This window comes from Eumetopias jubatus, unplaced genomic scaffold (assembly GCF_037043125.1).
Source record: "Eumetopias jubatus isolate StellerSeaLion01/CBP00866 unplaced genomic scaffold, mEumJub1_p1.0 scaffold_17, whole genome shotgun sequence".
In the NCBI taxonomy this organism is placed as follows: domain Eukaryota; kingdom Metazoa; phylum Chordata; class Mammalia; order Carnivora; family Otariidae; genus Eumetopias; species Eumetopias jubatus.
This window is the reverse complement of record NW_028274823.1, coordinates 54638924-54652716: the sequence shown is the minus strand read 5'-3', so window position 1 is coordinate 54652716 and position 13793 is coordinate 54638924. Positions and strand designations below refer to the sequence as shown.

Here is a 13793-nt window from a genome sequence, read left to right as displayed (position 1 = left end):
ATTAAAACGAGGCTCACAGAAAAGCACAAATGTAGAGAAATAGAGACCAGTGGAGGGGTGTGGGTGGAGATGGGACACCAACTCCAAAACTATCTCCGGCAGGAGGGAAGTTAGCCTCCAGATGCCTGAGATAGGACAAGGGATGGGTAGGAGAAGCAACTTTAGGAACTGGATGCTCCACCTCTCCTTGGTCCTGGGAGCTGTGCCCTGCTCAGTGGTGGCCTGCCCCCGGCCTCCACACATGAGCTTGCAATCCAGTTCTGGTGGCTGAGAACCGGGGCCTGGCTACCTGGAAGCCACAGGAGCTGGGGGAAGTCCCGAGACCCCTGGGAGACTCTGGAGGAGGGGCTGGGCTTAGTATAGGGGTTGAGGCCAGCTCTGCCCTCCAGATGGGCTCATCCAATGTAGTGGCTGCTCTTGGGGCAAGCACAGTGGGGGCCAGGGGTTCTGCAGTGGGCTGGGGTGCTGGAGTGGAAAATCGGCGGATCTCCTGGACTCGGGCAGTTTTGGGGGGCCCTAAGGAAGTGGGGCCAGGAGTCTGGGGAACCTCATCGAAACAGAACATGGCAGTTTTAAGTTGGTAGGGCTGGTGCCGCATGAAATCCAGAGCCTTGATACCCTGCTTGGGGGTTGCCCGAGGACCCTGAGATTGGGCCTTATTAGGGAGAGTTCGAGCAGCCTGGGGAAAAAAGGGTGAGAGCAGTGGGTTGTAAGCAATAGGAGGCGGGGCACGAATGTTGGGTGAATATTTCCAGGAAGGGGGCAGTGAGGGTGTAGGGGAAGGGCTTCTGGGCCGAGGGCCAAGGCCAAGGCCAGGACTAGGTGTAGCTTCCACCACATATCTGTCTGCTCGGCTCTGCCGCTTGGCAAACAGCTCCCCACCCCTGCCCTGAAGCCTTGCTGGCTCAGGGATTCCAGCCGAAGGGGCTGCCCCATTCACTAGCCCATCAAGGAACCCTCGAGATGGGGGCTTAGGAGCCACTGGGGGTGGAGTCTTAGGAGGCATTGGGGGCGGGGTCTTGGGAGACATTGGAGGCGGGGTTTTAGGTGTCACGTGAGACCGAGTCTTGTAACTCCTGCCCCCTGGTGGCTGCATGAAGTTGCAGGCTTCAGCCCCGAGGCTCAGAGCATCCTCCTCTGGACCAGATTCTGCTCCCCCGGCCCGGGGTTTTTCATCCAGGTTCTGCACCAACGATAGCAGCTCGGGGTTGGGCGAGTTCTTCGTCTCCTCCTTTCCCGGCCGGAACATCTGCTTCCGGGTTCCCCGTCGCCGGGCCTCCTGGAGGATGCCAGTGCGGGCAGCGGGCACGGAGATGCGCTGCTCCCGAGCGCTGGGGGGCTCAGGTGCCCCGGGGCCTGGGGCGGGAGCCTCTGGGCGCGCAGAGGGTCGCAGAGGTGCCGATAGGAAGATAGAAGCGGTGGAGGTCATGGCAGCGGCGCTAGGGGGAGCGGGAGGCTCTGGGGTTCCTCCTGGCGTTACAGGACGATTGGGGGCTGGGATGTACAGGGAACTTGTGGCTGTCACGGGGCCCGAGGAGCGTGGAGTGCTGGGGGAACCGGAGGCTGGCACGTGACTGGGCAGAGGGGTGGGCCCCTGTGGAGGGGACAGGAAGGGCGGTGGGGCGGGGCTGAGGCCTCCCAGACTTTCGTTCGCCCTCTTGGGAGCTAGCGGCCGGAAAATCACCGAAGTGGTACCTGGCCGCTGCCCTTGTAAGCCTGGGGTGAAGGGCCTGGCTGACCGGTTAAAGATGTTTGGAGCTGGGGTTGGGGCTCCACCGCCTGAGAGGAAGGGACTGGGGCTGGCTACAGGCGCTGGCGAAGGGCTGGATGGGAGCATAGCCGCCTCTGGAGGAGCACTCTGGGCCCGAGGTGGTGACTGCAGGCCCTGCCCATTGAGCATGGCTGCTGGACCATCCCGGGCCAGCTCCTGGGTGCTAGAGGCTGTGCGCTGGCGCTGCTGTTCAAAGAGCTGGGCCCCTCTGCCCGAGGCCTCACTCAGCTGCCCGCCCTGGCCCTCTGCTGCAGCTGAGCCTGGCCTGGCCAGCTCCATGTCCAGATAGGGGCTGTCCCAGTCGCACTGGTTGGTGAGGCTGCGGGCGTCAGAGAAGGTCTCCTCGTCCAGCTCGGACTCGCTCGTGGGAGGGACCCCGTCTTCTTCCTCAGCTCCTGTCCCAGCTGCAGCCCCGAAGCTCACTAGGGTGTACTTCTTGGCTCTCTGCCGTCGTTTCTTAAACATAAGCACCCCCTTGGAGTGGGGATTGGGGGCTGCAGTTAGTAGGGATGCAATCGTCCGGCATTTGGTCTTGGCCTCCTTCACACTCTTCTCTTGGAGGCTCTCTGCCCGTTGCAGTTCTGAGGAGGTCAGGAGGGAGAATGGTCAGTGAGCCTCTTCTAGTCCTGTTCCCCACAGCTTTCACCCCAGCCCCATCCCAGCCAGTTTCTGCAGTCCTCCCACCCACTGGCTTTTTCATTGGCCTGATCCACACTGTCTCTTGCCTGTGGCAAAGTCCTCTGATTTGAGGGCAGAGTCGTAGGTGAAAGGTGAGACCAAGGACAGTTGAAGGGAAGACAGAGTCTGGTTGGCTCCCTGACACCACTCTGATCACAGCTCTCCTTCTAATCTCTCTCCCACCTACTCTGCTTCTGTCTTCCCAGAGATGTGCTCTTACCCACCCCGCACACATTCTTCCCCTGCCTCCCACCATTCCTGGCTGGCAATGCTGGGTGGGGAAGGGGGAGAGCAGTCACTTCCCATGGCAGCCAGGGAGAAGAGGCAGGTCTCAGGGAGAGACAAAATGAGACCATGTTAGGGGGCTTCTCAGAAACCTAGGGACTTATTTCCTCTTCCCACCTCTTACCCCTATGATAGGGACACAGAGGATGCTTAGGAAGAAGGATCTTCATTCACAATTCCACCCGCATTATGTAGTCCACATCATACACATTCATGGAAATAACACCCACCACATATTTCAACAAGAATATGGGTCTAGTGAAGGCCAGTTATGAGCATATTTTCTCCTATACACTTTTTTTCTCATTCACATATACCCCAGCTTATATACACCCTAGTTCACATATACATATATAAATACACATGTACCCTCACAAAAACACAGTCACTCAAATACCTTCACACACATGCATACTCCTTCCCAGAGTTCCCCCTGCAGAGACCCTGTTGCTAACAGTTTGGACAAAATTTTACAACTGATAATGACCTTCCAACCACCAGGGCACTCCTCTGTGCCTCACACCCCTGCTACTCACAGCCCAGGGATAGCCTCAGATCCGAGATGCAGGAAAAGCCAGAGTGCTGCTCTCCAAGGCAACCCTCCAAATCTTTAGGATATCTCAAGGTCACTGCTAAATATATTCCACCACCATCCCCCACGCCCAGCTGGGGTGGGAGTGGGGTGGGCTTCTTTGGGGGTCAGCCTTCTAGGTAGAGAGCTCAGGCAGCTACTAACAGGCAGACACACAAGGACTATGTACTAAGGGGAACCTGGGCAGGACTTCCCATGCCATGTGGGTCCTGGGAGGTGGGGCCAGGAACTGGGAGAGGCTGCCCTGCTGCTAGGACCTTGCCTTGGACACAGATTCTCTCTGATCTACATCCCCAGTTCCTCCTGAAAAATTCTTGAAATTCCATCCACTTTCCACTCAAGATACCAAGCTCCTTTCTAATTAGGACTTTCATTCCACCCATCCCAACGTTTGTACCACAGAATAGTACTGTGCATAAGAGATAGGCACTGGAGTCAGAGTTCAGTTCAGGTTTTTGGTTCTTGGTAGAGTTACCTCACTTTACTGAAGTTCAGGTTTCCTCATCGGTAAATGAGCATGATAATGGCTATCTCATAAGATTGCTATGAGAACTAAATGAGATAGTGTAGGTAAATTTAGCATCTCACGGCAGCCCTAAGGCCCACGGTGAGTAACCATTACTATTAAAGCTTTCTTGACACCAGCTACACATGAATACAGACACTTTCTTGTCCACACGTATGTTCTCCCATGGATTCCTATATACACGCCTTCATGTATTCACAGATTCACAGATTCACACTTCCTTCTCTCACACACACTCCCTCCCCATGAGTTTTCTATAGCTCATGTGGTCACAAACCCCTTTGACATGTGGCCATAGCATCAGCCCATTCTGAGAAACGGGCAGTGAAACTCTCCTGAGAAAAGAAGGAAGAAGAAGTCAAAAAGGAGGAAGGAATAAGGGAATAAGACCTTTCCCAAAGACATCCCTTCCTAAACTATTGATGTATTTCCCCTCCATTCCAGATCCCAGAACTTTCTCAGCTATGGGAAGGTAGTACCTGCATAGAATGGGTCCTGGAGCCCAGAAGCTGGATCTGGGGCTTTGTTGCAGCTGGCTTGGCTGAGGGGCTCTTGGCCGATGGGCTCAAAGGTCTCCATGCTGAGAAATGCAGTGTTGGCTGGAGCAGGACCAGCTTGAGCCACCCCCATGCCTTTTAAAGCCCCTTTGTCTTGTCCCCAGAGCTGGCAGCTGAATGAGCTCACTGTGCTATTTTTGGAGCCTAGCCCCCTCCCTTCTCTCTGCTGCCCCACAAGGCCCGGTGTGATGGACGTGGACACCTGCCTACCCTTCCCCCCACCCCACCCCACTGGACAATGAGGTCTGCTTGCCTAAAAATATCCCTGAGCCACTAACTGCCATCTTACCCAGCATGATAGGAAGGGAGGGGTGCTAAAATGAGGACTGGGGATAAGCATGGGATCCTGGGCATGCATCTGGAATTTCTTTGTGGGATATTGGACATTCTCAGCGATGTCAGACTCCAAATTATCAATGTCCTTAGCCTCTGTTCCAGACTTAGACACACAAAATTCTATGGATCAGGAATCAGAATGGTAGAGGGGAGGAATGAGAGATGAAAACCACAGGTGTAATCCTAGATTTTCAAGGTGACAAGAATGGTCTCTGGGTTAGAGGCATGGGACAGGGAGAAAGTTCACCCTTAGACCTTGTTCTGTAGCTCACATCAAAAATAGCAAAGAGCTTGAGATAAGTGGAACTGGCGTTTTCTGCCCAGGCCTACATTCTTGCATGAGATAAGGAGTCGAAGATCCCTCCCTCTACCACTTCCTAGGGATCTCCTGACTATCCCACAGGTTCTCAGTCCCCAGGAACCCAGCTGAACTTACAAATGTCAAAGGTATCTCTGATGCTCTGCCTGCAATTAACACTGAAAAACCCCTGCCCTGCTTCCAAATACTCCCCTGCATCATGTCTGTGCTCTGCCCTCACCCTGTCTGACACTTAGCAAAATCATAGCAACAACAAGCAAACCCTTTGTTGATTTCATGTCCCTTTCCAAGCTTCCCGACTCACTTTGTTCCTGGATTGGGTTGAACCACCTACACCTTTTGCCACACTGGTTCAAACAGTAAAAGTAATGGGGACTGTGAGAATAATTATTTTCCCCTTCTCCTCATCACTCTTCTCCACTTGTCCCCAGGACTATATCCAAAGGAAGCATAAAGTATGGTTATGGAGGGGTAGATTTAGGACTCAGATTGAAGGATCCTGGCTAGGGAAAAAAGGGTTCAGGCACTCACTGGCTTGCTTGGCCTTCTGGGTGTAGGTGGTAGTGAGGTCTTCTGCCACCGGATGGGGAACAGGCCCCACCATAGGGATGAGATGAGGGCCAGGCCGGAGGGGGCCGTGGGGCAACAGCAGGGCCTCGGCTGGGGGTGGCTGAAGGGTTGCCCCATCCTCCCAAGATGGGGAGCTCACACGGCTATCGACCTGACTGGGAGGACCAGCGATGGCAGGTGCTGGCTCTGCAGGGCTGTCGGATAGGTAGACCTCATCAGGTAGGGCTCCTGGAGGGGAGGGCCTCGTGGGACCTCTGCGGCGGGGTCGACGGGGCTTCTCCTGGGTGGCAGGGCCATCGGCATCACTGTCTGTCTCTCCGTAGTAAGCCTCACTGTCAGGGGGTGAGAGGAGGCTCCCGGGCTGAAGAGGCTGGGGAACTGGAGCGCCAGGGGGCTCAGGACTCAGTGGAGATAAGGGTGACAACACCTGAAGCTCACCAGGGGATGGAGACCGCACAGGCCCTTCATCCTCTACCCTGGATGGGAAAGAGGACAGAACTTGAGAAATGGGTTCTTGAGAGCTGGTGAGATCTAGAGGGGATGGGAGAAGGAAGGGAGAGAGGAGACTGGCATACGGGCTGAATGACTGGGCAGGGAAGAGTGGGGATCTGAAGACAAACCAGGAGGCAAAGTGCTTGAAGAGCTGTGCGTGGACATGGGCTTGGAGGGAGATGTGATGGTGAGGAGACAGGCAAGGGCTTGAAGTAAGCCCACACACTCAAATACCCACTTGACACCCCCAGCCCTTAGTTGCAGATACACTGAAACCCCTTGGGAGGCATAGACAAACATCTATAGTCCAGCACAAACTTACAAGCAGAAGTGGGTACTTAGTAGTAGCTGAAGCCAGGCCAGTGAGACATAGAGCTGAAACAGGCATTGGGAGCCCTGGGCTAGGGGGATGAGGTGGGCTGGGGTAGGAGGGGTCCATACCGCCGCACCGTGAGGACCAGTTGATTCCCTGAGGCATCAATGAGGCTCATGGCACTGGCATGAGAGAGGCTGGTGCAGGAGACCCCATTGATGGCCAAAAGCTGGTCCCTCTCTCGGAGTCCTGCTCTGCCAGCCTGGCTCCGTCTTCGGATCTGAGGAGGTGTTGGGAGGAGAGATTGAAGGTGAGGGAGGGCTCTAAGTGGGAATAGAATGAAAGGAGTCAGGACAGGAAGGACCTATGCGTGGGGAGGATATACTTTGCAGGGTATGAAAGGGCGAGGAGGGACACGGAGCTACAGTTGAGGGGGCCTATCTAGAGGGAAGAAGGCGCAGATTAGAGGGAGTAATATACATCACATGAGGGGAGGTAGGGAAATCACCAAATAAAGAGGCTTGGGGAGAACTGCAGAGGGGAGATACTAGATGGCAATTGTATCCCCTGAAGATTTCCCTTCAAGGCCCATATCTTTACTCGCCAATAGTTCTCTTCTAGGCCACTACCTACACAGTCAAGATTTTAGAACAGTATTCCAGATTGGAGGGAGGCCAGCAGAATCTGGGAGATTGTAGTCATGTGTGTAAATGTGTGCCCCTGCGTGCACACACGCGTACATATGTGAAAGTAATAATAATAGTAGTAATGGCTATCATTTATTGAGTGCTTACTAAATGTTAGGTATGCTGCCAAGCACTCTATATGTATCATTGCATTTAATCCTTAGACTGGTTCTGTGAAGTAGGTATTGTTATTACCCACATTTTATGGTTGAGAAAACTAAGCCTGCATGGTGAAACCAAACACATTAACAGTTCATCTGACAGGCCAGATCTTCCCGTAACCTTCCTAGCACCTAAAAAGTCTTGCCTCATGAGAGAAAGGGTCTGGTGAGGGGAAAGAGGAGCACTGAAGGCCTGGGCAAGGTAGGGTAGGGTAAGGCAGGGCAGGGAAGGACAGGGCTGGGCTGGGTAAGACAGCCTCGGCTCATCACATACCAATATAGTTAAAGAAAAATTAGAACCTTCCCTATATTCCTGGAATTTGGAGTAGAGGCACAGACTCAGGAGAGCAAAGACTGGATGGCCAGCCAGAACTGGGTCTCTGCTACTATGGTGCTCAGGGAACTGAGGCAGTCTTTCTTTTTTTCTGCTCCCAGAAACCAGGAATTCTTTTCTAATAGCCCCCCTGCAAGAAGCTCGTGCTCAGAAACCACTCCTCCCACCAGATGAGCATGCTCCCCTGCCCAACTGCCCACCTGCCACCCCCACTCCTCTTCTTCACAGCCTCCCACTTCTCCCCCAAAAGGCCACCACGTGACTTTTCCCAAATTCCCCTGGGTTCCCCTTTCCCTGAAACCTCAATAATAGGGGCTCTCCCTTACCTTGGACACCTGTAAAGGTTTCCTCTGCTCGGCACCCCCCTGAAGTCGGAAGCCCCAGGGGGCTCCCCCTGACAATGTGACCAGCACCTTCTCCTCAGCACCCATCGCTCAGCTTGGCCTATGGCCCTCGGAGTTTGGACACTGTCCCAGGGAGAAAAGTCGAGGTGCTGGTACCCCGTCCGGCCTGTCTGTATGGCTGTCCCGGGCCTTCCCCCCCCACACCACACACCACAGGCAGGCAACTTGGCCCTGGGATCAGTACAGTCCAGCACACATGTCCTGTCAATCCGAGCCGTGCTCAAAATAGTTGCCGGCTGTACTCCCTTCCCTCCCCCAGCTGTATTACTCCCAAAGCTAATTATAGTAAAAACGTCTGCCCTCCCCTTTCCCCCATTCTCCTGCGTGGGCCTTTTACTCAGGACTCAGAGTACTAGCTCTAACTAATATACATACTTTCAGGGACCTGTGCCTTCCCTGATAGGATCATGGACTAATCCCAACTGCTTTCCTCCAAAGCTCATTTCAAAGTGGCAGCGGCAGGGGCTTCAGTTCCATGGCAAGGAATGGCTGGACTTGTCCCACAAGTTTACAAGCTCCCCAGAAGTGTGCCCCCTTGCTGTATGAATGTGCCTGTTAATCATGATGGAGATCCATATCCCACTGCAGTGCTGGGTGCAATATAGGTTTTAAAGCTACTCGTTTCCAAAAATAAGACAGCACAGAGGATTAGATGATTATATAATGAAATAATCTATTAATGTATATACACAATGATTCCCAGGCCTCAGCTCTAGGAATTCAGATTTTATTGGTCTGGTACCCAGTATTGCCGTTTTATTTTATTTTATTTTATTTTTTATGTTTTCCTGCTTTTGGCAACTGTTGCCATTGTCCACTTTGTGATTCCCTGTTCATTTAGACCCTGAATTTTAGGGACTTGCCAAAAATTAGAAGCAACTCCCTTTTCTGGTCTAAGCCTAATTATACTTTTTAAATAAGCAATGAGGCAAGAATGTCTAGACACCAAGAGTTTTACAGAACAAAACATGATTCTTATGCCATACCTTTATTTTATGCAAACCAGTATCACAAAACACTAAGATGGCCTAATAATGGGTTCTGAATGTCCTATATTCTATGCTACTTCTCTTTTCTCTTTCTTTTCTTTTCCTTTCTTTTCTTCCCTCCCTCCTTCCCTTTCTTTCTTTCTTTTTTCTTTTTTTCCTTTGGGGTAGTCAAGCAGATCCAGGCCAACTAGTATCTGGGAGGTAGACACAGAGGCTTTGCCAGGCTTCCCACTCCAGGCTCATGCTTCCGGGGTATCTGGTTTTTTTATAATCCCCCTTGGGGAGTAACAATAGGTAGTGTAACATTGAGTCATAACTCTAATGCATCATTCAGGTTGGCATCATGGACAGGCTCTCTGTATTCTTTCATAGCAACATTAAACAGGTATACTTTGGGAACACAATTTTTTTTTTTTTTACAGAATCTTTGCAAGGATGCATGTTCCATTTTTGCATTTTTGCAATAATATTAAATATATCTTGGCCCCCCAAAAATCTTACTGTCATTTTAAAAAAGATTTTATTTACTTGAGAGAGGGAGGGAGCACGAGTGGGGAGAAGGGGCAGAGGAAGAGGAACAAGCAGATTCCCGCTGAGCAGGGAGCCTGACACTGGGCTCAATACCAGGACCCTGAGCCAAATCAGATGCCTAACTGACCGAGCCACCCAGGTGCCCCCTTACTGGCATTTTTATTGGTATTGTGAACTTTATAGATTAATTTAGGGAGAATTGACATATTTTTGATGTTAGGTTTTGCTATCCACTGGAATATTAGTTCCTAGATGGCAAGGATTTGCTCTGTTTTGTTCAGTTGTGTATCTCCAAAGCCTAGAAAAATACCTGGCATATAGTAAGTGCTGTTTTTACTGAATGAATGAATGAATGAATGAATGGGATGCTTTTACACTTGTTTTGATCTTGTGTTCCTCAGAAGTGTTTTAAACTTTCTTTGTGTAAATCTTGTACATTTTTCTTTCTTTTATTTTTTTTAAAGATTTTATTTATTTGAGAGAGAGAGAATGAGAGATAGAGAGCACGAGAGGGAAGAGGGTCAGAGGGAGAAGCAGACTCCCTGCTGAGCAGGGAGCCCAATGTGGGACTCGATCCCGGGACTCCAGGATCATGGCCTGAGCCGAAGGCAGTCGCTTAACCAACTGAGCCACCCAGGCGCCCACATTTTTCTTTCTTTTAAAAATTTCTTTACTTTGGGGTGCCTGGGTGGCTCAGTCGTTAAGCATCTGCCTTTGGCTCAGGTCATAATCCCAGGGTCCTGGGATTGAGCCCCACATCGGGTTCCCTGCTCCACGGGAAGCCTGCTCCTCTCTCTCCCACTCCCCCTGCTTGTGTTCCTGCTCTCGCGCTTTCTCTCTGTCAAATAAATAAAAGTAAAATCTTTAAAAATTATTGATTGATTGATTGATTGGTCGGTTTATTTATTTATTTAAATTCCAGTGTAGTTAACATACAGTGTTACTTTCATTTCAGATGCATGATATAGTGATTCAACAATTCTATACATTACTCAGTGATCATCACTTCATCTACTTCACCTATCCCTCCACCCACTTCCCTTCTGATAACCATCAGTTTATTCTCTATATTAGAGTTTGTTCTTTTGTTTGACTTCTTTTTTCTCTGTTCATTTGTTTTGCTTCTTAAATTCTACATATGAATGAAATCATATGGTATTTGTCTTTTTCTGACTTATTTCACTTAGCATTATACCTTCTAGATCCATCCATGTTGTTGCACCTAGTATTGTCATTTTATTTTATTTTATTTTATTTTTTAAAGATTTTTATTCATTTATTGAGAGAGAGAGAGAGAGAATGGTAGGGAGAGAGCATGAGAGGGAAGAAGGTCAGAGGGAGAAGCAGACTCCCCGCCGAGCAGGGAGCCCGACGCGGGACTCGATCCCGGGACTTCAGGATCATGACCTGAGCCAAAGGCAGCCGCTCAACCAACTGAGCCACCCAGGCACCCCTAATATTGTCATTTTAAAAAGTACCACAGAAGGCGTGCCTGGGTGGCTCAGTTGGTTAAGCGTCTGACTTTTCCTTTCAGCTCAGGTGATGATCTTCCTGGTCAGGATATTGAGCCCCACCTTGGGCTCCCTGCTCATCAGGGAGTCTGCTTCCCCTCTACCTCTCCCCCAGCTTGAGCACTCTCTCTCAATCAAATAAATAAATAAATAAATAAATAAATAAATAAATAAATATTTTTTAAAAATAAAAAGTACCACAGATGATTATAATGTGCAGTGCTGGGCAATGTAGAGGAGTTCTAATCAGCCCTACCTCAGTTGAACTGTTGCCTCTTCCATAAAGCCTTTCCTGCCCATCTCCCAATTTCCTTCCTATAGAATTAATCCTTTCTTCCTCTGGGCAACATATGTATTTCATTCATATTTATATTGCATTTCTCAGCAATATTGTAGTTTGTTTATAGGCCTGTCTTCCTCCTAGACGGTGAGAAATTTGAAAGGACTATATGCAATAGCCCATCAACAGCCCAGAGAGCAATGCCTGATGTGATGAGTGCTCAATAAATGTTGGCTAAATTAAATAACTTCTTATAGTGCACAGGTGGTCATGGAAAGATAGATACAGATAGGTGTGCATAAACATGCCAACCCATGTTAATAATAAAATCTCTATTTTTATGTTTCCAATTCAATGAATATACTCTAAGAGATCGCTTTCTGTTATAAATCATAACATAATGATGCTGTAAGTAGAGTCATCAAAAGCTACAGAGTTTCCTGGAATAGCTGCTGTACTAGTGTGCTAAATGCTGTTTGCCTCGGTGTATGATGTAGTCATAGAAAACACTTGGGGCTTAGTGTCTAGACTGGACTTGGACTCTTGTTCCACCATTTATTAGCTGTGTAACCTTGGACAGTTACTTGACCTCATCAGTAAAAAGAGTATCTAAATGTCCTTTTTTAAAATTTGAATTTTATTTATTTTTTTTAGAGAGAGAAAGATTTCAAGCAAACTGGGGAAGGGGCAGAGAGGAAGATAGAGAATCTTAAGCAGGCTCCACAACCAGTACAGAGCTTAAGGTAGGGCTTGATCTCACAATCCTAAGATCATGACCCCAAAATCATGACCTGAGCAGAAAGCAATGCTTAACCGACTTAATCAGATGCTTAGCCAACTGAGCCACTCAGAAGCCCCTCTAAATATCCTTTCACTCAGTAGTCAAATATTTATTACTTGCTACATGTCAGCCATTGTGCAATACCAGTGACTTTCAATTAACCTTGAGTGCACATTAGAATCACCTGGCAAAAAAATTTTTTTTGAAGATTTTATGTTTAAGTAATCTCCATACCCAATGTGGGGCTCGAACTTAGAACCCTGAAATCAAGAGTTGCATGCTTTACTGACTGAGGTAGTCAGGTGCCCCTCACCTGGAAAAATTTTATTTTATTTATTTCAAAGATTTTATTTATATATTTGACACACACACAGAGAGAGAGAGAGCACAAGTAGGCAGAGGGAGAGAGAGAAGCAGGCTCTCTGCCAAGCAGAGAGCCAAATGCGGGGCTCCATCCCAGGACCCCGGGATTGTGACCTGAGCTGAAGGCAGACGTTTAACCGATTGAGCCACATAGACCTGGAAAAATTTTAAAGCTACTAGTTCCCTAAAATAAGACAGTGTATATAAGATTAGATGATTGTGTAATGAAATAATCTACTAATACATTTTATATATTTAATACCTATAGCAATTAATTTAATTAATTACATATAGTAATATATGTACATGTAATATATGTATTAATTACAATAGTAATATAATTAATTACATGTAATATGTAATATCATTAATTACATATAGTAATATATACAGGATTAGATGATTGTGTAATGAAATAATCTAACATTTATATATTACATATATAATATATAAATATAAATATATTTATAAATATAATAAATATTTTTCCTATGGTGATATGAGAGTTAAATGGGATAAATTATGTGAAAATGCTTAGCAAAGGGCACAGCTTAGGACAGGTGCTCAACAAATGTTAATTGAATTTGGCAAATTACTAATCTAGATTAGTAGGTCTCAATCTTCAGTATGCTATGGAATTGTCTGGAGGGCCTAAACCCTTGGCTTACTGGGTTTCACCTCCCAAATTTCTGATTCAATATGTCTAAGGTGGGTCTGATATTTGTGTTTCTAAAAGGTTCCCAGGTGATACTGATACTGTTGATCCTAGGATCACACTTGGAAAACCACTGACCTCAACTATAAACTCTTGAGGACAGGAATAATTGACCTGCTGACTAAAGCATGCTCAATGCCTAACATAGCTTCCAGCACAGACTAGAAGTACAATCTTTTTCAATGAATGAACTACTCCATGCCTCAGAATAACTTTATTTACTGTCAATCACAGAAGAGCAAGAACTTTTGTTCACTACTGTATTCCCAGAACCAAAAACAAGGCTTGGCACACAGCAGTGCTAAAAAAAGAAAAAAAGAAAAAAAAAGTTAAAATTAAAACTATTATTGAAAGGATTAAGTGAGGTCATGTATGTTTTTAAAAAATCCCACAACTATTAGCTACAATATTGTTAGTCATTAAATGGGATAATAATTACTCCAGGAATTGTATTCTTCCAACAGGCTGGGGGCATCCTGAGTGCAGAGATCTTCAGGCTCTGGCAGAGCTCTGCATCTAAACGAAGCCCCACTGTATAAAAATGGTTAACTAATAACATGCGACATTTACTGAGTGATTGTTATGGTGCCAGGCAGTCT

The 13793-nt window shown here is 48.1% G+C and overlaps 1 protein-coding gene across 1 annotated transcript; it reads right to left on the bottom strand.

Annotated features, from left to right (window-relative positions):
- Positions 1 to 211: 211 nt before the first annotated feature.
- Positions 212 to 8051, bottom strand: SYNPO2L (synaptopodin 2 like). The gene is made up of 4 exons (XM_028109520.2): positions 7947 to 8051; positions 6568 to 6719; positions 5596 to 6110; positions 212 to 2352 (listed from the first exon to the last, which is right to left on the bottom strand). Exons 1-4 carry the CDS (start codon positions 8049 to 8051, stop codon positions 212 to 214), a joined length of 2913 nt encoding a protein of 970 aa, XP_027965321.1.
- Positions 8052 to 13793: the final 5742 nt, after the last annotated feature.

Excerpts from the sequence above, each read along its gene's own strand:
- SYNPO2L (XM_028109520.2), bottom strand. The coding sequence starts at position 8,051 with ATGGGTGCTGAGGAGAAGGTGCTGGTCACATTGTCAGGGGGAGCCCCC. Across the intron at positions 6,111-6,567 it reads CTGGTCCTCACGGTGCGGCG|GGTAGAGGATGAAGGGCCTG; the intron begins GTATGGACCCCT and ends TTTCCCATCCAG. Across the intron at positions 2,353-5,595 it reads CCAGAAGGCCAAGCAAGCCA|AACTGCAACGGGCAGAGAGC; the intron begins GTGAGTGCCTGA and ends TGACCTCCTCAG.